This window comes from Ochotona princeps, chromosome 2 (genome assembly GCF_030435755.1).
Source record: "Ochotona princeps isolate mOchPri1 chromosome 2, mOchPri1.hap1, whole genome shotgun sequence".
NCBI lineage: Eukaryota > Metazoa > Chordata > Mammalia > Lagomorpha > Ochotonidae > Ochotona > Ochotona princeps.
Window position 1 is genome coordinate 107,842,421 of NC_080833.1, and position 24,060 is coordinate 107,866,480.

At 54.2% G+C, this 24,060-nt stretch overlaps 1 protein-coding gene across 1 annotated transcript; it reads left to right on the forward strand.

Annotated features, from left to right (window-relative positions):
- Positions 1–245: 245 nt before the first annotated feature.
- Positions 246–14,927, forward strand: NPR1 (natriuretic peptide receptor 1). The gene is made up of 22 exons (XM_004588939.2): positions 246–1,607; positions 2,066–2,265; positions 2,652–2,765; positions 3,809–3,944; positions 4,231–4,322; positions 5,683–5,818; positions 5,993–6,077; positions 6,814–6,934; positions 8,010–8,084; positions 8,246–8,323; positions 8,598–8,702; positions 8,887–8,958; positions 9,052–9,208; positions 9,436–9,591; positions 9,716–9,884; positions 10,403–10,549; positions 10,636–10,759; positions 10,875–10,943; positions 11,097–11,271; positions 11,517–11,615; positions 14,453–14,544; positions 14,665–14,927. The coding sequence occupies exons 1-22, from the start codon at positions 896–898 to the stop codon at positions 14,725–14,727; spliced, it is 3,177 nt and encodes a 1,058-aa protein (XP_004588996.2). The 5' UTR covers positions 246–895; the 3' UTR covers positions 14,728–14,927.
- Positions 14,928–24,060: the final 9,133 nt, after the last annotated feature.

Genomic DNA, 24,060 nt, shown 5'->3' on the forward strand with positions numbered 1-24,060 from the left:
CTCCCCGAAGCTGCCCCGGTCCCTGACCACCCCTCCCGCTCTGCCCTCTTCCTGCAACCCCTAAAAGAACTAATACAGTGAGCTCGGTCCTCCCGCCAGGTCTTTGTGCCCTGCAGGGACGCGAGGAGAGCCACAGACAGACAGGGCCCCTAGGATTCCACTCGTCTTAACTTTTCAAGCCGTTGCCAGACCCTGGCCACCTTTCCGCCGAGACCCCACATGCTCCACAACACTCGCATCCTCTCCTGCCGAGACTCCCAACCCCTTTCCCCCCACTGGGAGCCAGGTAGGGAGTGCAGGGACAAGGTGGGCCGCTTCCACACAGCCCGGCAGCTGCGCAGGTGAGGAAGACGCAGCTCCGACCAGACGCGGGAAGAAGCGCGCGGGGCTGGTGGCGGGCAGGAAGGAGTTAAAGATCCAGACTTGGCTCTTGGGTCACGGAGCCAGGGAGGGGAAGCGGCAGGGAGGGACGCTTCGCAGCTAGGCTTGGCTTGGCTTGGGTCCTCGCTGGTCCACCCCCAGCCCCAGCCACGGTGGCCAGAGACGGGAGCCGTCCGGACGCCCCTCTGGCGCACTCCCTCGGGCGGGCACTCACGCACGCCCACGAACGCTCCCTTCCCTCCGGCGCGCGCCTCGCTCGCTAGCTCGCGCTAGGGTCCTCGTGGCCCGCAGAGCTCTCTCCTGGCGCCCACCTGCTCTCCGCAGCCCTCCGAGCACGCTTCCGCGCTCAATTCCCGGGACGTCCGCCCTCCCGTCTCAGCTGCAAGAGACAGCGTGTCTCGCTCCTGCTCCTTTCCTCAGGGGCGCGCCTGATGCCCGAGACGCACTGCTGAACCCGAGGGGACAGAAGAGGCAATGGTGGAAGCGCTTGCCTGCGGCGGTGCCCGCTGAGGCCATGCCCTGCCCACGGCGCTCCTTCCGCGCCCGCCTGTGCCTGCTGCTGATACTGTCACTGCTGCTGCTGCTCCGGGACAGCCACGCGCGAAACCTGACCGTGGCCGTGGTGCTACCGCTGGCCAATACCACGTACCCATGGTCGTGGGCGCGCGTGGGACCGGCCGTGGAGCTGGCTCTGGCGCACGTGCAGGCGCGGCAGGACTTGCTGCCAGGTTGGACGGTGCGCACGGTGTTGGGCAGCAGCGAGAACGCTCTGGGCGCCTGCTCCGACACCGCTGCGCCGCTGGCCGCCGTGGACCTCAAATGGGAGCATAAGCCCTCGCTGTTCCTGGGCCCGGGCTGTGTGTACGCTGCCGCCCCTGTGGGCCGCTTCACGGCGCACTGGCGTGTGCCCCTGCTGACGGCCGGAGCCCCGGCGCTGGGCTTCGGTGCGAAGGACGAGTACGCGCTGACCACCCGCGCAGGGCCCAGCCACGCTAAGCTAGGTGACTTCGTAGCGAAGTTGCACCGACGGCTGGGCTGGGAGCGCCGAGCGCTCGTGCTTTATGCCTATCGGCCCGGGGATGACCAGCCCTGCTTCTTCGTGGTGGAAGGGCTGTACATGCGCATCCGTGACCGACTTAACATCACCGTGGACCACCTCGAATTCGCCGAGGGCGACCATGACCACTACACGCTGCTGCTGCGCACCGTGCGCCACAAAGGCCGAGGTGAGAGGCGCACCCCCACTACGTGCCAGGGATGGGGGGCTTCCCTTTCACCCCTGCAGGGGGGGAACCCCGGACCTACCTGCTTGCTCTGCTCCCCTCTCCCCCTTAGTACCTACCCTCGGTGGATAGGACCACCTGGGAGCACTAGGTGTATCCCTGTCCTCCCACCCCCTCCATTTTCTGGCCTCTCCCGCAGCCAGCCTTCTCCTCTCCTCCCCCGGCTCCCCTCACATCCGGGCAGCTGGCCCTTCTCTGCCTCTTCCTCCCTTCCTTCCAAGTCCTTCGCCCCACTCTCCCCCAGGCTCTCCCTATCAATGCTCCTTCCCTTCTCCTCTCCACTTTTCTCATTTTCCTCAGATCTCTCCTGCCCAGTTCTGAGCACCGCTGGGCCCCTCACCTCGCCCTAGCTTTTCTGCTTGTCCAGGACCCAGCTGTTCTCCCTCTCCCTTCCTCTGCAGTCATCTACATCTGCAGCTCTCCGGATACCTTCAGAACGCTGATGCTGCTGGCCCTGGATGCCGGCCTCACTGGGGGAGACTACGTTTTCTTCCACCTGGATCTCTTTGGCCAGAGCCTGCAGGGAATACAGGGTCCTGCTCCTCATGAGCCCTGGCAGAGAGGGGACGGGCAAGATGTCAGCGCCCGCCAGGCCTTTCGGGTGAGGGTCTGTCCAGGTTTGAAGCCTGGCCCGTGGGACTCTGAGCAATTGGTCCCATGTCCCCAGTGTCTGTAGGGATTCCAGACACACTCTGGGGGGAGTTAGGCAACCACAGGCATAGGGTTGGGCAAGTGGCGTGAAAAGCATCAGGGCCAGCTAGAAGCAGAAAGGTACAAGTTGGGTCATGAGGGGGGAGGCCAGCCAAGACCCACAGAGCAAGCAGGACTTGGGGAGAATTCTGCTGGATGTCCTGGCCTGGAGCAGGCGAGCATCCAGGTTAACCTTGAGCTCAGCAAAAGGCAAGGCTGGGAGGTGGGGCTTCAAGGCACCAGGAAGACAGCAGTCAGCTGCTAACATGCCTCTCTGTCCGGACCCCTTCCTCAAAGGCTGCCAAAATCATTACATATCAAGAGCCGGATAATCCTGAGTATTCGGAATTTCTGCGGCAGCTGAAGCACAAGGCCAATGAGCAGTTCAACTTCACCGTGGAGGATGGCCTGGTAAGTACGCTGCCTACTTCATGGGCCTCTTGGGTCTCCATCCGCTCTTCCAGCCATACTGTATCCCCGGGCTCTCCTCCTCCCTTCTCGTGTGCTTGGGTCTCTCTTGGTGATGGATGGAAGGGTGTGTTGGCAAGTTCAGGCTCCAGGTCCTCATGGGGAAATGGGGCGGGTCCGCCCTGCTCTGTAGCCTGGCAGGATTCAGAGAGTGGTGGCATCTGGGAAGCCATCTCTTCAAGTAAGAAAGCCTCATGGGGCCAAGGCTGTGGCAGAGCTGGCAAGGCCTCTGCTTGCAATAGCAGCATCTAGACTAGGCGCCAGTTCCAGTCCCAGTTGCTCCTCTTTCAATCCATCTCCCCGCTAACGCACCGGGAAAGCAGCAGAGGATGGTCCAAATGCATGGCTCCTTGCACCCATATGGGAGACTCAGAAATTCCTGGCTCCTGGCCTGGGCTGGTCCTGGTCATTGCTACAAATTTGGGGAATGAATCAGTGGATGAAAGATTTCTCCGTCTCTCTTTTTGTATCTCTTTTAAATAAATAAATATATTTTTTAAAGATTTATTTATTTATTTTTACTGGAAATAGATTTGCAGAGAGGTGGAAAGACACAGAGAGAGAGATCTTCCATCTGCTGGTTCACTCCCCAAATGGCCACAACAGCTGGAGCTGAACCAATCCGATGCCAGGAGCTTCTTCCTGGTCTCCCATGTGGGGTTCAAAGGCCCAAGGGCTTGAGCCATCTTTTGCTGCTTTCCCAGGTGCATTAGCAGGGAGCTGGATGGGAAGTGGAGCAGCCAGACCTGGAACAGGCACCCATATGGGATGATAGCAATGGCAGCTGTAGGATTAAGACACCATGTCAGCCCCAAATGAATAAAAAAAAAAATGTTTAAGTCTGTAATGTGGGTATGTGTGGGGGGGGTCAGTTTCTCCCCTCCCCTTCCAAATCCCTAGTGCGTCCCACTCTCTTCCCCTCACATCCTGCTTGGGGTCCTGCAGGCCTCACCCACACCCCAGCCAAGTACTGCTCATCCCTGCAGGTGAACATCATCCCAGCATCCTTCCACGACGGACTCCTGCTCTACATGCAGGCAGTGATGGAGACTCTGGCAGGTGGGGGAACTGTGACTGATGGGGAGGACATCACCCAGCGGATGTGGAATCGAAGCTTTCAAGGTCAAGGCCTGGGGTGGAAGGGCTAGAATACGCTGGCCAGGGGGCTAAGTCCCAGAGGTCCCAGCTCCAGGCTGGCCAGAAACCTGCAGCCCCTCTGCACAGGTGCTCTTTGGCTCACCCCACCCCTTTCCTCTTCTGTGAGGAACCGCCATGGCTGCCTGTAGGCCCTCCTTCCCTCCAGCAAGTGCCCATTGCAGCCGTACCTTATTGTGGAAGATGGGGGGGTGGTGTAGAGGTGAAGAACTCCACCCCTTTGGAGCACAGCCATCAGTTCCCTTGCCCACAGGTGTCATGGGATACCTGAAAATCGACAGTAATGGAGATCGGGAGACCGACTTCTCCCTCTGGGATATGGACCCTGAGACTGATGCCTTCCGGGTAAGTGCGTGTGCCCAAAAGATGGGGCCATAACTGGTAAAGCAGCCATTGGCATCCCACATGAGCACCAGTTCCAGTCCTAGTTGCTCCACTGCTGATCTCCTCCACTCCCTGATAATGTACCTGGGAAAACAACAAAAGATGGGCAAAGTCCTTGGGCCCCTCCACCCACATGGGAGACCTGAGGGAAGCTCCTGGTTTCAGACCAGCCCAGCTCTGGTGGTTGTAGCCATTTGGGGAGTGAAACAGGGAATGGAAGATTTCTTTCTGTATTCCCCCATCTCTCTAACCCTGCTTTTCTTTCTTAAGACTTTATTTTATTTTTATTGGAAAGGCAGATTTGGGGAGAGGTGAGACAGAGAAAGATCTTCTATCTGCTTCTCCACTCCCCAAATGTCCACAATGGCTGGAGCTCAGCCAACCGAAGCCAGGAACCTCCTCTGGGTCTTCCACATGGATGCAGCATCCCAAGGCTTTGAGCCATCCTCTGTTGCTTTCCCAGGCCATAAGCAGAGAGCTAGATGGGAAGTAGACCAACTGGGACATTTACCAGTGTCCATATGGGACACTGGTGCTTAAAGGTGAAAGATTAGCCAGTTGAGCTGTTGTGCTGGCTTCCTGCTTTTTAAAAGATTTATTATATATTTGAAAATTACAGAGAGAAAGAGACACAAATCTATCATTCCCTGGTTCACTCCCCAAATAGCCATTATTGGCTGGGGCCAGGCCAGGATGAAGCCAAGAGGTAGGAACGCCATCCAGGTCTCCTAATACAGGTGGTGGGGACCTAGGCACTTGCTTTCCCACTCAAACGGGATGCTGGTGTCACAGGTCGCAGCTTTATCTGGCCCCAGAGGGTGACTGCCCTGTAGTCAGCCTGCATACGTAGTCACTCAGGGGCCCTGGATAAAATGGACACAGCTCCATGCTGAGGGAGCAGACAGGATGGGATGACTCATAGGCATCAGCCTTTGAGAACCCCACCTCTCCCCTCTTCCTCACGCGGCCACGAGGAACACACACGACCAAGCTCTGTTCACACAGTGGAGCAGGAGGAGCTCGAGGCCCCGAGGAATCCATCACCCAGGAAGGTTTCCTGGAGGAAGGATCTTTCCTTGTTTTCTGCATGTTTCCACCAAAATCACACTGCCAGGGCAGGACTAGGATGCTCTATGGAATTTTTTTTCTGAATCTCACGAGTGGTTTTTCAAGTCCTTAGACATTAATGCCCAGGACATGAGTAGGTGGTCCCCCTGTATACAGTCAGACAGCAGGGGCTTGGTACACACTGACTGCCCAGATAGAGGCCCTAGAAGCAGAGAAGTGGCCCTGTCCACCCACTACTCCTGCTGTCCAACAGGTTGTGCTGAACTACAATGGAACTTCCCAAGAGCTGGTGGCTGTGTCAGGGCGCACACTGTCCTGGCCCCTAGGGTACCCTCCCCCCGACATCCCCAAATGTGGCTTTGACAATGAAGATCCAGCCTGCAATCAAGGTGACCTTCTGCCTCTTCCCCCTCCACACACACACACACAGCCGGAGCCACTGCTGCACCCTTCTCCCTAGGGAACATCCCGGGCTCGGGTGCTCCTGTACTCCTCCTGCCCTTCTCTTACTGGGAGTCTGACGGCTGCTGCCTTCTGCTGTGTAACCCACATCTCTCCTTCAGACCACTTTTCCACCCTGGAGGTGCTGGCCGTGGTAGGCAGCCTCTCCCTGCTCTGCATCCTGGTCGTCTCCTTCTTCATATATAGGTGAGCTATGGCCCGGGGTGGCGCGGGGGGATGGCAAATGGGGCCAGCGGAGACAGGTGGCAGTGCCCCAGAAGGCAGATGCGGAGGCCTGAGGGAGGGAGGAGGGAGAAGAGAAGCCGCAGCCTTGGAACAGAGGAAAGAGGAGGAGGGGAGAAGCCAGGGAGGGTTGGGGGCAGGGTGTGGGGAGGGAAGCAGAGAAGTCCCAGAGGAGTTGGGAAATGGCATCCCAGGGCCATGGACTTCGGCCTGGGGACTGGATTCCCTTGTTGTCCCGCAGGCCTCAGGGGGAGGCAGCCCGTGTTAGTTAAGCAGGGGTGATGCAGCTTGGGTGTCCAAGGTGCTGAACGGAGGAGGGTAGAGCAAAGAAGAGAGATGAATTAGCCCCTTTCCTGCTTTCCCGCGGAGGCTAAGATGAAAGAGCACGAGGACTTAGCTAATGCGGTAATGACGCAGGAGAGCCAGGCGGGAGGGCTGAAGATCAGTGCCGGCTCAGTGTACCCTCCGCGCCCGGCACGCCCACTCACCGTGAGGCTTTCCGCTCTTGCCATAGTGGAGGCACTGAGCTGCCTGCCTCAAGGTGCCCTGCGAGGCAGGGTTCACCCAGGTCTCCCAAGGCCCAGTCCAGGGAGGAGAATTCCCCCACCCCCACACTCTGACCTCAGGGAGCCCTGAAGATGGGGCTGCTGAGCACCCCCGTCCTGAGCTCAGGGCTCAGATGCAGGCTTTGTGCCTCCAGGAAGATGCAGCTGGAGAAGGAGCTGGCCTCGGAGCTGTGGCGGGTGCGCTGGGAGGACGTGCAGCCCAGCAGCCTGGAGAGGCACCTGCGGAGCGCAGGCAGCCGGCTGACCCTGAGCGGGGTGAGCCCACTGGCATTTGGGGAGGAAGGAAGAGGGAAGCCGGGTGCCAGGGGCAGTGCCCTGAGGAGAAGGGTGCAGGGCGGGGTTCCAGTCTGGCTCTTGCTGGCACTTTCTGTGTGACCTTGCATGAGTCACATTCCTCCTCTGAGACTCTTGGAAGATGATTAGAGCTGGAGGGCCTCCCATTAGAGTAACTCTTTCAGAGGTCAAAGGATGTCAAGATGTTACATAGTACCCCATAAAATGTATATGGGTAATTTGTCAAATTAAAAATAAGACTTTTTAAAGATCTATTTATGTGAAGGGAAGAGTGACACAGAAAGGGCACTCCTGTCCACTGGTCACTCCCAGAATGGCCTCTAGAGCCGGGGCTGGGGGGCTGGTCCAAATCCGAGCCAGGACCAGCATAGCTTACAGGAAGTCCAAGTGTTTGGGCCATCCAGGCTGCCTTTCAGGTGCACTAGCAGGGAGCTGGGTCAGAAGCTAACTCAAACCATCAGCCGCTGTATGGGATACTACAAGCAGTGGCTTTACTCACTGCGTCCCAAATGGGCCCTAAAATGAAGGCTTTAAAAAAAAAAGTCAAAAAAGGAGCCAGCACCATGGTGCAACAGGCTAATCCTCTACCCTGGGGAACCTGCATCCCATATGGGCACCAGTTCATATCCTGGATGCTCCACTTCCCATCCAGCTCCCTGCTTGTGGAAAGCAGTGGAGGACGGCCCAAGTGCTTGGGACCCTGAACTCATGTGGGACTGAGAAGAAGCTCCTGGTTCCTGGCTTCAGATCAGCTCAGCTCTGGCCATTGCAGCCACCTGGGAAGTGAACTAGCTGATGAAAGACCTTCTCTCTGTAAATCTGCCTTTCAAGTAAACATAAACAAGATCTATTTTTTAAAAAGGCCAAAAAAAGAGTATATGTGGTGACACCCTTAATAAGACTAGTAAGACAAGTAAATTTAGAGGGGGTTTCCTGATACGGAACGTAAAGGAGGCAAACATGAAGATAATGTGGGGAGTTGAAGTTCTGAACTCAGGCACCCCTGGCCTGACCATCCTACCTGTCACCTCCTCAGAGAGGCTCCAATTACGGGTCCCTGCTGACCACGGAGGGCCAGTTCCAGCTCTTTGCCAAGACTGCATACTATAAGGTGGGTCCAGGGATGGCCTGGATCTTCAGGACCTGGGGCGGGGGCGTCATGCTCTGATGGAAGGCTGTGGGGGTGGGAGGGTCCTGCGGGTAGGGTGGGTGGGCCTCTGCGAGCACCTGGTGTTCCCAGGGCAGCAGTGAACATCTCTCTTCTTCACCCAGGGTAACCTTGTGGCTGTGAAACGCGTGAACCGGAAACGCATTGAGCTGACACGCAAAGTCCTGTTCGAACTGAAGCATGTAATAGGGGGAGGGGGGAAGCGAGGCAGCAGTCTGACAAGGTTGACCAGAAGCATAGAGTGAATGGGCCGGATCCTAGGATGAGAGAAAGGACCACAGAGGGACCCTGAACAGTGGACATTTCAGGCGACACAGTCCACAGATTCGGGGAGGAGGGGTGGGCTCTGCAGATAGTGAGGTAGGAGAGAGGAAGGGTGAATGTCTGGCTTGGGTGGGGGGCTTGTTGGTGAGGAGTGAGTGCCTGTGAAGGCCCTGATGGCACCCCCACCTGCAGATGCGAGATGTGCAGAACGAACACCTGACCAGGTTTGTGGGTGCCTGCACCGATCCCCCCAACATCTGTATCCTCACCGAATACTGTCCTCGAGGGAGCCTGCAGGTGACAGGGTGGGGAGTGATGATGGGAGGTCAGAAATCCTGGCTTCTAGTTCTTGCTGGCCCCACAACCCCAAGCAAACCTTCCCCCAGCTGTAAAACAGGAGCAGGGGAGGGCGGTGCCCTGTTGGGGCTGGGGGCAAGGCGTGGTCTGCAAGGTGCAGTCTGACACTCCCTGGCCCCAGCAGGACATCTTGGAGAATGAGAGTATCACCCTGGACTGGATGTTCCGGTACTCACTCACCAATGACATTGTCAAGGTAGGCACCAGACAGCCCCCGCTGGCTGTGTGGAGGAGGCAGGTGCAGTGTCCGCCCCACTCATGCCCATACCTTTGTCCCCCAATACCCTAGGGCATGCTGTTCCTACACAACGGAGCCATCTGCTCCCATGGGAACCTCAAGTCATCCAACTGTGTGGTAGATGGGCGTTTTGTACTCAAGATCACTGACTATGGGCTCGAGAGCTTTAGGGACCCGGAGCCAGAGCAAGGACACACCCTCTACGCCAGTGAGCCGCCAGCAATACTCCCCCGCCCCCCCCCCCCCAGCTCAGCAGGGATGGGCTTGGCTGCGGAGTTCCCACACACTTTGTTCCCTGGCAAGAGAAGGGGGCCGGGTTCTGAAGTCTCTTCTGACTCTGACCCTCTGTGACGGTTCCGCCCCAGGCACAGCCACATCCTCCCTGTATCCCCCAGCCTTGATGCGCCCCTGTGACCCCTGACCTCTGACCCACAGAAAAGCTGTGGACAGCGCCCGAGCTCTTGCGGATGGCGTCACCCCCAGCCCGGGGCTCCCAGGCCGGCGACGTCTACAGCTTTGGTATCATCCTTCAGGAGATCGCCCTGCGGAGTGGGGTCTTCCACGTGGAGGGTCTGGACCTCAGCCCCAAAGGTGAGAGGGTAGTGCTTTCTACCACACCGAGCCTTGGACAGGGGGACCCCTAGAAGCAGCCCCAACCCATCTGGACCCTCAGCTAACCCCAGCCCTTGGCTGCCCTCTACCCCCACCAACCTAGAGATCATCGAGCGTGTGACTCGGGGTGAACAGCCCCCCTTCCGGCCCTCGCTGGCCCTGCAGAGCCACTTGGAGGAGTTGGGGCAGCTCATGCAGCGGTGCTGGGCCGAGGACCCTCAGGAGCGGCCACCCTTCCACCAGATCCGCCTGACGCTGCGCAAGTTTAACAGGTTGCCATCACTGCTGTCGCCGTGCACCCCCCATTCCCACCTTCCGCTATGGGACACAGGCAGCCCACTCCCAGCTTCCTCCTGCGTAGCCTGCTGCAGCCTACCCCGGCCTCTAAATCCTTCCTTGCACATACCCTGTGGCCAGCTGGCAACTACAGGGAGTTGCCAGGCAACTACTGCTCAAACCCCCCTCCTGTGCCTAACTGACATCCCCTAGCCACCAGACCTCTCACCTCTCCGTAGTGGATAGAGGAAGCGGGCCACATGCCCTGAGTCCCCTGTCCTAACTCCACAGCAGCTTCCAGCCCAGCACCTTGCATTCGCTTGCAAGTGCAAGTGGGGCTCACTTCCAGACATACCCCTGTCTGCCTAACCCCAGCTCTCTGTGTCCTCCTAACTCACCCATGTTCGACAAGGAGAAACCATTGCTACATCTCAGGCTTGGTTCACACTTGACCCCCGCTGCAATAGCATGTGTGTGGGGGGGTGCAGCTCCTCTCTCCCCTCACCAACCCCAGGGAGCACAGTAGCAACATCCTGGACAACCTGCTGTCGCGCATGGAGCAGTATGCCAACAATCTGGAAGAGCTGGTGGAGGAGCGCACCCAGGCCTACCTGGAGGAGAAGCGCAAGGCCGAGGCCCTGCTCTACCAGATTCTGCCTCAGTGAGCGCCCTGCCGTGCTGCCGCCACGCACACCTGTCTCCCAGCCCTGCCTCGTCCCCTGATCCTGTGCCGCCCTGACCCCACAGCTCGGTGGCTGAGCAGTTGAAGCGCGGGGAGACGGTCCAGGCCGAAGCCTTTGACAGCGTCACCATCTACTTCAGTGACATCGTGGGCTTCACAGCCCTGTCGGCCGAGAGCACGCCCATGCAGGTGAGCTGGGGGTTGGGGCATGGGGGCTCTCAGCCTGGGGTGTCAGACCAGGCAGGTGGACCTGGCTTAGCATCTCCTTGCCTCTGTCCCTCACCCCCGGTGGCTTCCTTTCCAGGTGGTGACCCTGCTCAATGACCTGTACACTTGCTTTGATGCCGTCATTGACAACTTTGACGTGTACAAGGTGAGGGTGAGGATGGGAAGGGCCAGACCTAGATACGGACAAGGTGAGAAAAAGAGAGGAGGAGAAGGCAGAGGAAGGTGAGATCTTAGGAGAACAGGAACGTGAAGCAGAGTGTGACAGTGTGAGAGTACCGGTCCTGCCGCCCCCACACAGGTGGAGACCATCGGCGATGCCTACATGGTGGTGTCGGGGCTGCCGGTGCGGAATGGCCGCCTGCATGCCCGCGAGGTGGCCCGCATGGCGCTGGCGCTGCTGGACGCCGTGCGCTCCTTCCGCATCCGCCACCGGCCTCAGGAGCAGCTGCGCCTGCGCATTGGCATCCACACAGGTGAGCTTCCCGCCGCGCCCACCCCACGGACCAGGCGGGCTGCAGCAGACCTGTTTCTGGATCCTCAGTCCCTGTTTGCCCGCTGTGCGCTCTCGCGCTCTCTCGCGCGCTCTCTCTCTCTCTCTCTCTCTCTCTCTCTCTCTCTCTCTCTCACACACACCCCAGACCTCTCTCCTGTAGCATTTGCCCACCTCCCTTAGCCCTCTCCCCCTCACTGACAGCCCCCTCTTCCTTGGTCCTCGCAGGACCCGTGTGTGCAGGTGTGGTAGGGCTGAAGATGCCCCGTTACTGCCTCTTTGGGGACACGGTCAACACGGCTTCGAGAATGGAGTCCAACGGGGAAGGTAGGATGCCCTCCAAGGGTGAGTGGGGCGGGCAGGGGGTCTAGGGATAACTTGTGCCCACTGCCCCCCCCCCCAGTTCCATTACAGCCCTCTCCTCTCCCAAGTTCCCTGCTCACCATACAGACGGGCACGCCTAGACTCACGTGGGGTTGTGTCCAGAGACAAACAGTGCCCAACCCACTGGGCACTGCAGCTGCCCACATCAAGCATGCTGGAACCTTTATTAGCTTCCAGCCAGGCAAATTCACTATATGCAAAGCCTCCGTGGTTTTTTTATTTTTAAGATCTATTTTTTATTTATTTGAGAGAGTTATATAGAGCAAAAGAGAGAGATATTCCATCCGTTGGTTTATTCCCTGTATGGTCTCAATGCCCAGAGCGGAGTCAGTCTTCCTCAATGGCCATGAACCAGGAGCTTCTTCCTGGTCTCCCATGTGGGTGCAGGGTCCAAGGACTTGGGTCATCCTCTAGCAGGGAGCCGATCGGAAGTGAAAAAGCCGGGACTCGAACTGGCGCCCATGTGGGATGCCAGTGTCTCAGGTAGTGTCTTAATTCAATAAGCCACAGCTGCGCCCCCCTCAGATGTACTTTCTACTGAACACGTGCGGCTTTTGTACCATCAACATGTCCTAAAGTAGGAGCTCTGTGTCCTTCATCGCAGATATGTCAACTTGAGTCTAATCAGAAACAGGTGCCTGCTGCCCCTCAGCCAGGTGACTTAAGCTTATTTCCAGGCAGTGTGCCAGAGTTTCCAGCAGGAATCCCACCTTAAGGCCCCTTGGTCTCAGGGCCTTGGTCTCTTAAGGCCCTGGGGTGTCAGGCAGCTCCAAGCCTTGACCCCTAGCGTGTGCTTGCCCTATGGCTGTGTTCCCATGAGATGATGCTTATATCAGGGTTGTAAAGACCTAGCCCAGTCGCTGGCACGCAGTAGCAGTTAGGGCATGCTTGCTCCCGGCCCATCTCTCAGTTTCGCTTTCTATTTGCCATCTCCCCCGCTGCCATGTTGTACCCAGCCTGGTTCAGCAAGCACCAAGACCCAGGCCATGGGGGCGCTAAGATGGCATTGAGCTGCAGTTAGCTGGAGAGCTCATGTGGACCACATCCAAGCTGCAGCATGGGAGAAGGGCTACTTGGGAGCTGCAAGGGACCTGGTGCAGGGGCTCCCCTGGCATGGGCTTGGATCCTCAGGGTGGGGGGTCTCTTGCTGAGCGCCCCCGCCTCACAGGAGCACATTCTCAGGAGTCACTCAACAAACGCAGACCCTGGAAGGAACAGGGACATGAGTTCAGGCAGCAGACAAAAAGCAGGTGTGGGAAACAACTGGGCACAAAATGAGAGCACTGGGTTGAACAGCAGCCCAGCGGTGACCTCCGGGACAACCTGTGTGCCACCTGCTGCCCAGAAGCTTGGTGATTACCTCTCATCATCCCAACTCTGATCCAGTGTGGTAGCCTCTAGTCCCATGTAGGTATTGGGGGGCCCAGCGCGGTAGCCTAGTGGCTAAAGTCCTCTCCTTGCATCCACCAGGATCCCGTATGATTGCTGGTTCATGTCCTGGCTGCTCCACTTCCCTTCCAGCTCCCCGCTTGTGGCCTTGAGATCAATGGGGAGTAAACCAGCGGACAGAGGAGCTTTCTCTCTTTCGCTCTGTAAATCTGACTATCCAATATGAAAGAGAGAGAGCGATGAGGGTAGGAGCAAGTGCTATGGCATAGTAGGCTAAACCTCTTCCTGCAGTGCTGGCATCCCACATGGGCATTAGTTCGAATCCCAGCTATTCCACTTCTGATCCAGCTTGCTACTAATGGTCCAGGAAAACAGCAGAAGGAAGGTCTAAGGCCCAGAAGAACCTCCTGGCTTCAGATAGGCCCACCTCCAGCCATTATGGCCACTTGAAGAATGAAACCATAGATGGAATACTTCTCTAACTCTATATTTCAAATAAAAGTAAATAAATCTTTTTTTTTAAGATTTATTTAATTTTATTACAGTCAGATATACAGAGAGGAGGAGAGACAGAGAGGAAGATCTTCCGTCCAATGATTTACTCCCCAAGTGAGCCACAACGGGCTGGTGCGCGCCGATCCAAAGCCGGGAACCTGGAACCTCCTCCAGGTCTTCCACATGGGTGCAGTGTCCCAATGCATTGGGCCGTCCTCGACTGCTTTCCCAGGCCACAAGCAGGGAGCTGGATGGGAAGTGGAGCTGCCGGGGATTAGAACCGGCGCCCATATGGGATCCCGGGGCAGATGCAAGGCGAGGACTTTAGCCACTAGGCCATGCCGCCGGGCCCAATAAATCTTTTTAAAAGATGAGTATAGTGCAACTTAGGGGCTTTTAAAAAGATTGATTTATTTAACAGGTAGACTTATAAGAGAGAGAGCTTCCACAGATGACCACAATAGCTAGCCAAAGCCAGGAAGTAGACTAGAACTCCCCCTAGGTTTTCCACATGGGCACAGGGGCCCAAGCACTTGGGCCATCTTCTGCTGCCTTCCCAGGTGCATCAGCGGGGAGCTGGATGGGAAATGGAGCAGCCATTCTCCTATGAGGAACTGGAATTGTAGGCAGCAGACTGAACTGTTGTGTCACAGGGCTGGCCTCAAAGTATACGTAATTACTCAAAGGAGGCAAGCACGGCTAGTGGCCAGCATAGCAGAGGCTGCATTTTGCAGAGTTGTGAAGGAGAGGCTACTGTGGTCTGTCACATAGGAGGAGCAGGACTTGTCAGAGCATGGAAGGTTTCCTGGCCAGAGGGAGGAGAGGAGGACACCTTTCGCCTCACAGCTCCTGCTGCCTTCCCTGCACCCCTCACCATCCCGCCCCGTTCTTCCCAGCCCTGAAGATCCACCTGTCCTCTGAGACCAAGGCTGTCCTCGAGGAATTTGATGGTTTTGAGCTGGAGCTTCGAGGGGATGTAGAAATGAAGGTAGGCGAGGAAACCCCTGTCCTGGGTCCGCCTGGAGCTTCAGAGGGAGGGGGATCCTAGCACTCCCACTGAGGCTCTCCAGCCATCCCTACCACAAACTCCTCTTCTTTCTCCCTCCAGGGCAAAGGCAAGGTGCGCACTTACTGGCTGCTGGGGGAGCGGGGGAGTGGCACCCGAGGCTGACTGCCTCCCCTCCTGCCCCCGCCATGCCTCCCTTCCTGTGCCAGAGGGCACAGAGATGCCAAGCCTCAGCCTCCTCGACAGCTGCCCCACCATTGCCAAAGCGTGGGACACAGAAGTGATCCGGACAGCACGGGTGTGCTGACCCCGTCAGAAACAGCCAGGTGTGACCTCAGTGAGGACTGGGGTAGCAGCGCTCCAAGCTCACACATGGTCACATACAGTGGCACCCACGCACAGGCACATACATGCACTTGACTCCTGGCCCTCCTGAGGCCAGGTTAGGAGACGGACTCCCAGTCTTCCTCCCCCTCTTCCTCCATCCAGGTCACCTCCCCCAGCCTGGCTGCACTGTGACCTTTAGTGGGAGGGGGAGGCCATGGAGAGACCTTCCTCAGTAAAGCAAATGGTGGGGAGTCCAAGTTGGATCCTAGTTCATGAACCCCGAATGCTCACTCCCTGTCCCCATTCCCTTCCCCCCCCCACAGGAGCAAAGGGGCCTCGGGCCTTGGTGCCCCACCCTTGCTGTGAGCAAAGACCATTAAAGCCTTTGTTGCCATGACAGTGTCTCTTGTTGGAGAGGACAACCAGGGGTCATACCCTTCTTCCTCGCCTGGAGCTAGGAGCGCAGGGTCTAAAAGAGGCTGCAGTTCACCCTCAGCTTGGAGGAGACCATGTGACCATCTCAGAAGTACCTAGCCCAGCAGCCACTTTCAGCCCAAGGACCCGTATCCACCCTTTAGAGTCATTCAGGAGCCTCGAGAAGATTTTGTGTACGTGCGCCCTGGCCACCCACAGTAGCTGTTAAAAACGAAATTCTTATTATTTATTAACTCCTTTAAGATAATTATAAACCCATTGTCCAGTTAGCATCTTGCACTGCTTTATCTAGGACATTCCAAAGAGACACTGGCCTTTTCCAAGAGGAGGGAGTGAAGACTGCCATGACAAGTGGGGTGCCATTGCCTTGATTTATGTCCTGGCACCAGCAGTCTTGCCTCCAACTGGTTTTGCAATCCTGAAGCAAATAACACAGTCGACGCGGTAAATCATTCATTACCAAGACCGTTTGCCTCCTGCATCCCCTGCAAGTCTCAGGGACTCCCAGCTCTGAGACTACACCGTGGCACCTGCTACCTTAGCCAGCGGCTGGCATGAAATAGGAATTGGACAACTTGGGCATGAAGAGCCCTGTGAGGAGGGAGCTCCAGGAGCTTCAGAATTCCTCCCTAACAGGGTGGAGCTCTGGGACTGCCCCTTGTCCTGCCCTCCCACAGGTCCCTGGGTGGACAAACAGGACAAATTGCAAAATGCTGCCCAGCTGGGACCAGGACCCTCCTGGAACTGCTCAGCCACCCCTTCCTCCCCCGCCAAGACAGGCAGGCAGGAATGCAGGGAAGAGGTGGCTACAGCCTCACCTCCCCCACGGGGAAGGAAAGTGCCTGACATTTCTTCAGAGCTATCCATCAAGTGTGGACAAGCTCCTTTGCTGACCTCCCTCTTCCTGGAGTACTGGCCAAGTGGGCCCTGGAGCTTGGGGGTGGAGGGTACTGCAGGCTGGGGTGGGGAGGGCGTGGGCGACTAGGCCCTGCTCCCTGATGCACAAGGGGTGGTTTCAGGATGGGGGGAGGTAAAGAAAGAATAAGTTGTGTTCCCTCCTCTTGCTGCCCCTTTTGGCCCCAGTTGATTTACTGGAATCCTGAGCTTTTACTGGTCAGGTCTTTTCTTGCCAACCAAGCTGGTGATATAGAGGCTAACGTGGTTGCCCAGGCGACCATGGCGCACCCAGCTTCCTGAGGGGCTCCCTGTGGCCCTGTTGACTCCCACGTCTGGCGGGGGGGGGTAGCAGACAATCCGGAAGAGCAGCTCTGAGACAGACCCAAGCAGCTGGGACCCCCACCGGCAGGGCTCCAGCACTTCCAGAGGGACTTGAGTTAGGGGAGGGAAGCCTGTGAGGTGGGGTGGCAGGGAGGGGAGCTGGATGACCGAGGAGCCCCAGCAGCTGTTGAGACAATTCTCGGAAACCACTGCTCAGATCCTTCCGGGGCAGCCTGGCTCCGTGGCGGGCACTCGGTCTGGGGGGCGGGTGTGCTGAGAGGCCCCCGGAAACCACGGTTTCAAGCCCTTGGTGGAGAACTTTCACTGCAACTGGGGACGTTTCCTTCCGAAGGAAGGTCCCCGAAGCCAGGAAGAACTGGGAAAGCCATTACTGAGGGGGGAGGGCGAGAGGTAGCAGTAACAGCTCTCCCCCCCTGAGCAGGGGCCACATAGCAGTGCCAGGAGCCTCCGCCCACGAGGGAGGGGCCGTCTAGCCTCAGAGTTCCCCGGGAGCTGTCCTGCCTGGGATGGGGGTGGGGGGCACAGGGCTTCCCTGGAGTATGATCAGAATAACAACAGCGGTTATAATTGGCATTCAGTTGTGCCTTGTGGTTGACAAAGGCTTTTGCTTACATGAGCTCGTTGTACTCCCTCCTCCCCATGTGACACCCCTGGAACTGGGAAACAGGCAGAGAAGGTAGCTCAGCTGGCATGGGGAGGCGGGGTGTGGCACAGCCAGAGCAGGTGGAGCCATCCTACCGCTTGGAACTCCTACATCCCATACCCCATGGTCTGGTTTCAGACCCTGCTACTCTGTTTACCATTCAACTTCCTGCTAGTGCACCCAGGAAGCAGCAGATGATGGCCCAAGAATTTGGGAATCCTGCCACCCACCCACATGGGAAACCCAAATGAAATTCCCATCTCCTGAATTTGACCTGGCAAATACATGCATTTGGAGAGGGAACCAAGGATGAAAGATCTCTCCTTCTCTGTCACTCTGCCTTTTGAATAAATAAATACATCTTTAAAAAAAAAACTAACTAAAAATAAAATCCCGTTGGGGGTAGGAGGACCCAGTTGGAGAATGCACAGAGAGAACCCCAACCCAACCAGCCTTCGGCAAAGCCAGAGCCTGGAGAAAGCAGAGCTGACAGCAACAAAGATCCCTCCCCCGCCATCCTCTCCCACAGCCCCCACCCTGGTTTTTTTCAACGTCAAAGAGCTTGAGTAATTTATTTATCAGAAGCAGTACATTTAGTAATAATACTTTTTAAAATGATTTAGATCTTTCAGGACAGAACTAATTAGGAGCAGAGGCCAGTTTTGCTGCCTGAATGTCATTTTTTAATTACCATGTCGGAGCTATAAAAATACAAAAAATAAGTTAGTTAACTGTTAAAAAATATAGCTAATGCTGTCTAGGGAGATTTACTCTCATTGAGTTGGAATGCAAATAAGATTCCAGGCGAGGTGTTTACCACCAAGATGAAGGGCCAAGACACTGATGAATTTGGTGTTGCACAAGCAGAGCAGGGATGCCCTAGAGAGGAGACCGAGCCCCGAACCTGCTTCCAGACTCCATTCTAGCAAGAAGAGGAGAGGGCAGGAGCACCCACTGGACTACAGCTCAACTGCAGGGCAGGGAAATAGTGAAGGGGTCCAGAGAAAGGAAAAACCCACCACCTCCATATCACACACACTGGTGCCTGTGAGCAAGTCCTTTTACTGCTTGCCATTTAAAAATCTTTCCATAGCCAAGTACATGTGGTAATCGTGGCAGCGGCCTTTCTGGACCTGGGCAGCTATGCCAGCATGGCTGCCTTCCTCTGCCTTCCAGATGTGGACTGTCTTTGTTACACTTTTGCCATTGTATGGACAGTGTGCCTCATCTCAGCCCATCAAATTCCCAGTGGGCAGACATGCAGAGCTCAGAGCATAAAACTGGAAAGTCACACACCTCTCTCAAGTGATAGGCTGTGTGGGGTTGTTGGGGAGGCTGGACTCTGGCGACAGCATGTTGCATTCAAATCCCAGTCCTAGCACACATAAGTCATGTGATCTGGGGCAAATTTGTCACCTTCCTTTTGCCCTCCATGTTCTGTTTGACAACGTGGGAATGATTACAGCAAAACAACCTTCCTCATAGGGGTTGTTCTGGGGGAAATTACATGAGCTAATTTTTCTGTTTCCATGCTTGGTACTATGACTGGTGTCCCTGTCCTGCAGCAATGGACTTGGTGCCTGGAGACGATAATAACACGCGTGGACTACTGACTGATAGTCAGTAGCTGAAGTTTATTAACAGCACCAGACTTTTTTAAAAAAGATTTATTTATTTTTATTACAAAGTCAGATATACAGAGAGGAAGAGAGACAGAGAGGAAGATCTTCTATGCGATGATTCACTCCCCAAGTGAGCCGCAACGGGCTGGTGCTGTGCTAATCCGAAGCCAGGAGCCAGGAGCTTCCTCCAGGTCTCCCACACAGGTACAGGGTCCCAAGGCTTTGGGCTGTCCTCGACTGCTTTCCCAGACCACAATCAGGGAGCTGGATGGGAAGTGGAGCTGCCAGGGTTAGAACTGGCGCCCATATGGGATCCTGGCATGTTCAAGGTGAGGACTTTAGCCACTAGGCCATTGCACTGGGCCCTGAGGTCTTGCAGCCACTGGTTCACTTCCCACATGGCTGCAGTAGCCGGAGCTGAGCTGATCCAAAACCAGCAACCAGAAACTTCTAAGTTTCCCACATGGTGCAGGGGCCCAAGGCCTCGGGCCATCCTGCGCTGCTTTCCATTTCATAACAGAGAGCTGGATTGAAAGTAAAGTAGCCAAGACATGAACCAGCATCAATTTGTGATGCTGGAACTTGTATTATGATACATTGGGTTAAGCTGCCACTTACTACACCAGCATCCGACAGGGGAGCCACTTCAAGCCCTGATTGCTCTACTTCTGATTCAGTTCTCTGCTCATGTGCCTGGGAAAGCAGCAGAAAATGACCCAAGTGTTTTGATCCCTGCCACCCGCGAAGAAGACCTGTTTGAAGCTTTTGGCTTTGATCTGGTCCAGCCCTGGTTATTCCAACTGTTTGTGGAATGAAGCAGTTGGTGGAAGATCTCTCGCTCTTTGTAATAATTTTTTGAAAAAAATCATTTTTAACTCCAGCTATAGACAACTGCCTAGGTTGTCTTGTACCTAGGCAAGTGTTACACTTCTGGGAGAAAAGCAGTCAATAGCTGGCGGGCATTCTGGGCCTGGTTAATGCCAACCCTGTTAGCTATACCAGTGTGCCATCATAGTTACTTATAATATGTTTTTTCTTTTAAAGATCTGGGGGTGGGGAAGTGTGCCCACTGTGCCATCATGGGTGGACACCAACAGGGCCACCTACTACAAGCGTGTTGCGTTGGGGGGGGCATGCTTTGTATGGACTGAGAAGGCTGGGGAAAGAGTCAGAATGGGAGCCAGTGAGGGCCCGTTTGGCTTTTATATAAAATAATTTCTGGGGTCTTCCATGGGCCAGATCATTGCACTCACAGGTAATCAAGGTGGACGGGGGGATTAGAAGGGGGAGTCTGGGGCACCTCCGGAGTCAAGCCAAAGTACAAGGGCCAGAGCTGGGGGCAGACTGGGCCAGGCTAGGTCTCAGCACATGCCAACGCTCACAAGAGCTGTGCTTTGCTGACATTTTAAATAAATTGCTTTTAAGATTTACTTTAATTTGAAAGAGCAAGAGGAGAGAGCGAGCGAGCAAGCAAAAGTCAGTTTTTTAAACTGTGGTTATTCTAGCTAGGTACTTTGTGAGATTTCTAAGTATTTCATGGATTTTAGAAATTTTAAGATTTGGGGGTAAGTGTTTCGGGCAGTTGTTAAAACTGCCATGTTGGTCACTCACATTCCATTGTGGAGTGCCTGGATGCAGGTCCTGGCTCTCCTCCCAATTCCAGCTTCCTGCTGATGAGCACCCTGGAAGCAGCAGGTAATGGTTCAAGTCGCTGGGTCCCTGCCCCTGTGTGGGAGATCAGAGTTCCAGCCTCCCTGATTTGGCTCACTCAGCCTCAGCTGTCGTGAGCATCGGGGAAGTAAACCAGTGAATTTCTTTCTAGATCTCTGTTTTCAAATAATTAAATATTTTTAAAATTACAACAATATTACATTATAGTTATACCATAATTATATTATATTGTAATTATATATTGAGAGAAGAAGCAGGTGTTTGGCAGAGTGATTAAGACACCCACAGGGACCTCCGCTATGGTGCAGTGAGGAAACTTGCAGCTGCCTATGGCACTGATATTCAAGTCCTGGCTGTACCGCTGCCAGTATAGCTCCCTGCTAGTGTGCCAGGCAAAGTGGCAGTGGATGGCCCAAGTGCTTGGCATCCTGCCACCGGCATGGGAGACTCGGAATGAGTTCTAGACTGTTGGTTTCATCCTGGCCTGGCCCCAGTTGTTGTGGGCATTTAGGGAAAACACAAAACACAGAAATGGAGCTCTTGTTTGTTTGTCTGTTTGCTTGTTTGAAACTCGGAATTTCAGAGAGAAGGGGGAAAGACAGAGAAAGAGATCTTCCATTGGCTGGTTCACTCTCCAAATGTCCACAAGGGCTAGGGTGGCAGTAGGCCAAAGCCAGAGTGAGGAGCTTCATCCAGGTCTCCCATAAAGGTGGAGAAAGCCAAACATTTGAGCCATCTTCTACTACTTTTCCAGGTCATTGGTAGAGAGCTGCATTGGAAGTGAAACAGCTGAGAATCCAACCAGCACCCATGTCGTATATTTGCATCGCAGGCAGCAGCGCTATCCAGTGGGTCACAATGCAGGCTTTTTTTTTTTTTTTAGATTTATTTATTTTTATTGGAAAGGCAAATATACAGAGAAGAAGATCTTCCATCACAACTCTGGCCCCAGAACGTTTTCAAGTTTCATCCGTGTTGTACTGTGTATTTCATTTACGTTTTCCTAGTGACAGTGATGTTGAACCTTTCTCCACAAGTTTATTGGCAGAGATTTCCATTAGAAGCCTTTGCCCACTTTTAAATTTGATTATTGTCTGCATTGGTGAGTTTTAGGAATACCATATATTTCTTTTTTTTTTTTTTTAAAAGATTTATTTTATTTTCATTACAAAGACAGATATACTGAGAGGAGGAGAGAGAGAGAGGAAGTGGAGCTGCCGGGATTAGAACCAGCAGCCATATGGGATCAAGGCGAGGACCTTAGCCACTAGACCACGCCGCCAAGCCCCATATATTTCTTTTTAAAGATTTATTATCTTACTTGAAAGGCAGAGTGAGAGAGAGAGGAGAAACAAAGAGATCTTCTATCTGCTGGTTCATTCCCCCAAATGCCTGCAACAGCCAAGGTTAGACCTGGGCAAAGCAGGAGTCAAGTACACCAATGCACTCTGTCTCCCACGTGGATGGCAGGCACTTAAGTAACAGAGTCTTCGTCTGCTGCTTCCCAAGCATATCAGCAGGAAGCTGGATTGGAAGCAGAGTCACCAAAACTCCAACACCCTGATAAGAGATGTAGAAGTCTCAAGCGTTGGTTTAACTCATTGTTAAAAATTTATTTATTTTTATTGGAAAGTCAGATACACAGAGAGAAGAAGAGACAGAGAGGAAGATCCTCCACCTCCATTGATTCACTCCCCAAGCAGCCACAACAGCTGGATCTTACTTCCTGGTTCCCGGCTTTGGACTGGCACAGCACCGGCCGTTGCAGCTCACTTGGGGAGTGAATCATCAGACGGAAGATCCTCCTCTCTGTATATCTGACTTTGTAATAATAAATAAATAAATCTTCTAAAAAAAAAAAGAAAAGAAACAGGGAGGGGCCCGGGGTGATAGTGTAGAAGTTAAAAGTCCTTGACTTGAACGTGCTGGGATCCCTTTTGGGCACCAGTTCTAATCCCGGCAGCTCCACTTCCCATTCCGCTTGTGGCCTGGGAAAGCAGTCGAGGACAGCCCAAAGCCTTGGGACCCTGCACCCATGTGGGAGACCTGGAAGAGGCTTCTAACATCAGATTGGCTCAGCTCCAGCCACTGTGGCCAGTGGGGGAGTGAACCATCAGATGGAAGATTTTCCTCTTTGTTTTTCCTCCTCTCTGTATATCTGCCTTTCTAATAAAATAATAAATAAGTCTTTAAAAGAGAAAGAAACAGGGAGGCTAATCACAAAGTAGGAGACTCCAAGGGAGCTGAGAGTTGAAGAAAAAAAAAAAAACCTGAGGCTCCTGGAAGAGGGTGCAGGAACAGTTACAGATAGGTGAGGGGTGGGAAATGCACCAAACACTGCTGTTTCTGTAGATAAAACAGTCTCCCAGGTTACATCATTACAAGGCTATTGGTCAGGCTGGCATGGCAGCCTATCAGCTGAAGTCCTTGCTGGATCCCATGTTGGCCCCAATTCTAATCTTGGTGGCCCCACTTCCCATCCAGCTCCCTGTTTGTGGCCTGGGAAAGCAGTTAGGGGTGGCTCAAAGAATGGCTCCAATAACAAAAAAAATCTTAAAAAAAAATAAAATTTTTATGAAGGCTATCAGTGGTGATCTCTTCCTGGGTCAGATGTCACACCCTCTAATCCCTTACTGCTGTTACAAGGTCTTTGCTACACACGGAAGGGACGACCTCAGACAAATCGGGGCTTGCACTGCTCTTTGCTAAAAGATGCATATCTCTCCAGTGACAGGCTACCTTTCCAGAGCTGGCCTTGTGTTTGTAACTTCTAGAAACAGCTTTCTCAAATAGGCAAAAAGGTGTGCCTTGGGGCACGAGGGTGGGGGTGGCCTGTTGCCAATCATGTTGCTGGAGCGAATGCGGCCAATGGCATAGATGAAGCAATGGGAGGGAGAACAGTATAGAATTTCCAGAAGCCTTTCTAATCATGACTTTGGGATCCCATGTCTCCCGAACAGCTGCTCACTTCTTTTTAGAACATAGGAGATTATGTGTGGTTTCCCACCTGTTACGGGACAGGACCAGGTACCCTGAGTTAGAGAAAGGTGCTATTCGTTTTTTTATATCACAGCAAGCACACACTTTGATTTCCACTTATCCATCTGTCTTTTGCCCCTGATATTACAGGATTTTAAAAAATGTCAACAAAAAGATAAAATGATGGAGGAACAAAAGAAAAAAGGAAAAAAATAATGGGGGAACAAAGAGTACATATTCTGGAGTCAGATGCCTGGGGTTCAAATCCTACCTGGACATTCTTAATGATTGAACATCTCTCTGTTTTTCCCTTTCATCATTTGTGAGAAAGATGAATTTAAGCGTATAGGAAACTGCAATGCTGCCTGACACAGAGCAAGCTACATGCAAGCTCTTGTTGTATTAATACATACATGGGAAGAACCATAGCTTATTTCCTGACCACAGTGTAAGCTACTGGTGATCCTCTAGAGGAATAGTACTAAAACTAGGCATAAAATGTAAGCTGTTATAGAAAGGTAAGTGAGCTTTCCTATTGAAAGTCAGTGTTTCCTATTTTCAAGTCAGTGTTTAAAAAAATAA

What these genes read in the sequence shown, in the direction of transcription:
- NPR1 (XM_004588939.2), top strand. Translation starts at nt 896, where the DNA reads ATGCCCTGCCCACGGCGCTCCTTCCGCGCCCGCCTGTGCCTGCTGCTG. An exon ending in TCACCAATGACATTGTCAAG is followed by an intron (nt 8,959 to 9,051) that starts GTAGGCACCAGA and finishes CCAATACCCTAG; the next exon opens with GGCATGCTGTTCCTACACAA. An exon ending in ACGCTGCGCAAGTTTAACAG is followed by an intron (nt 9,885 to 10,402) that starts GTTGCCATCACT and finishes CACCAACCCCAG; the next exon opens with GGAGCACAGTAGCAACATCC.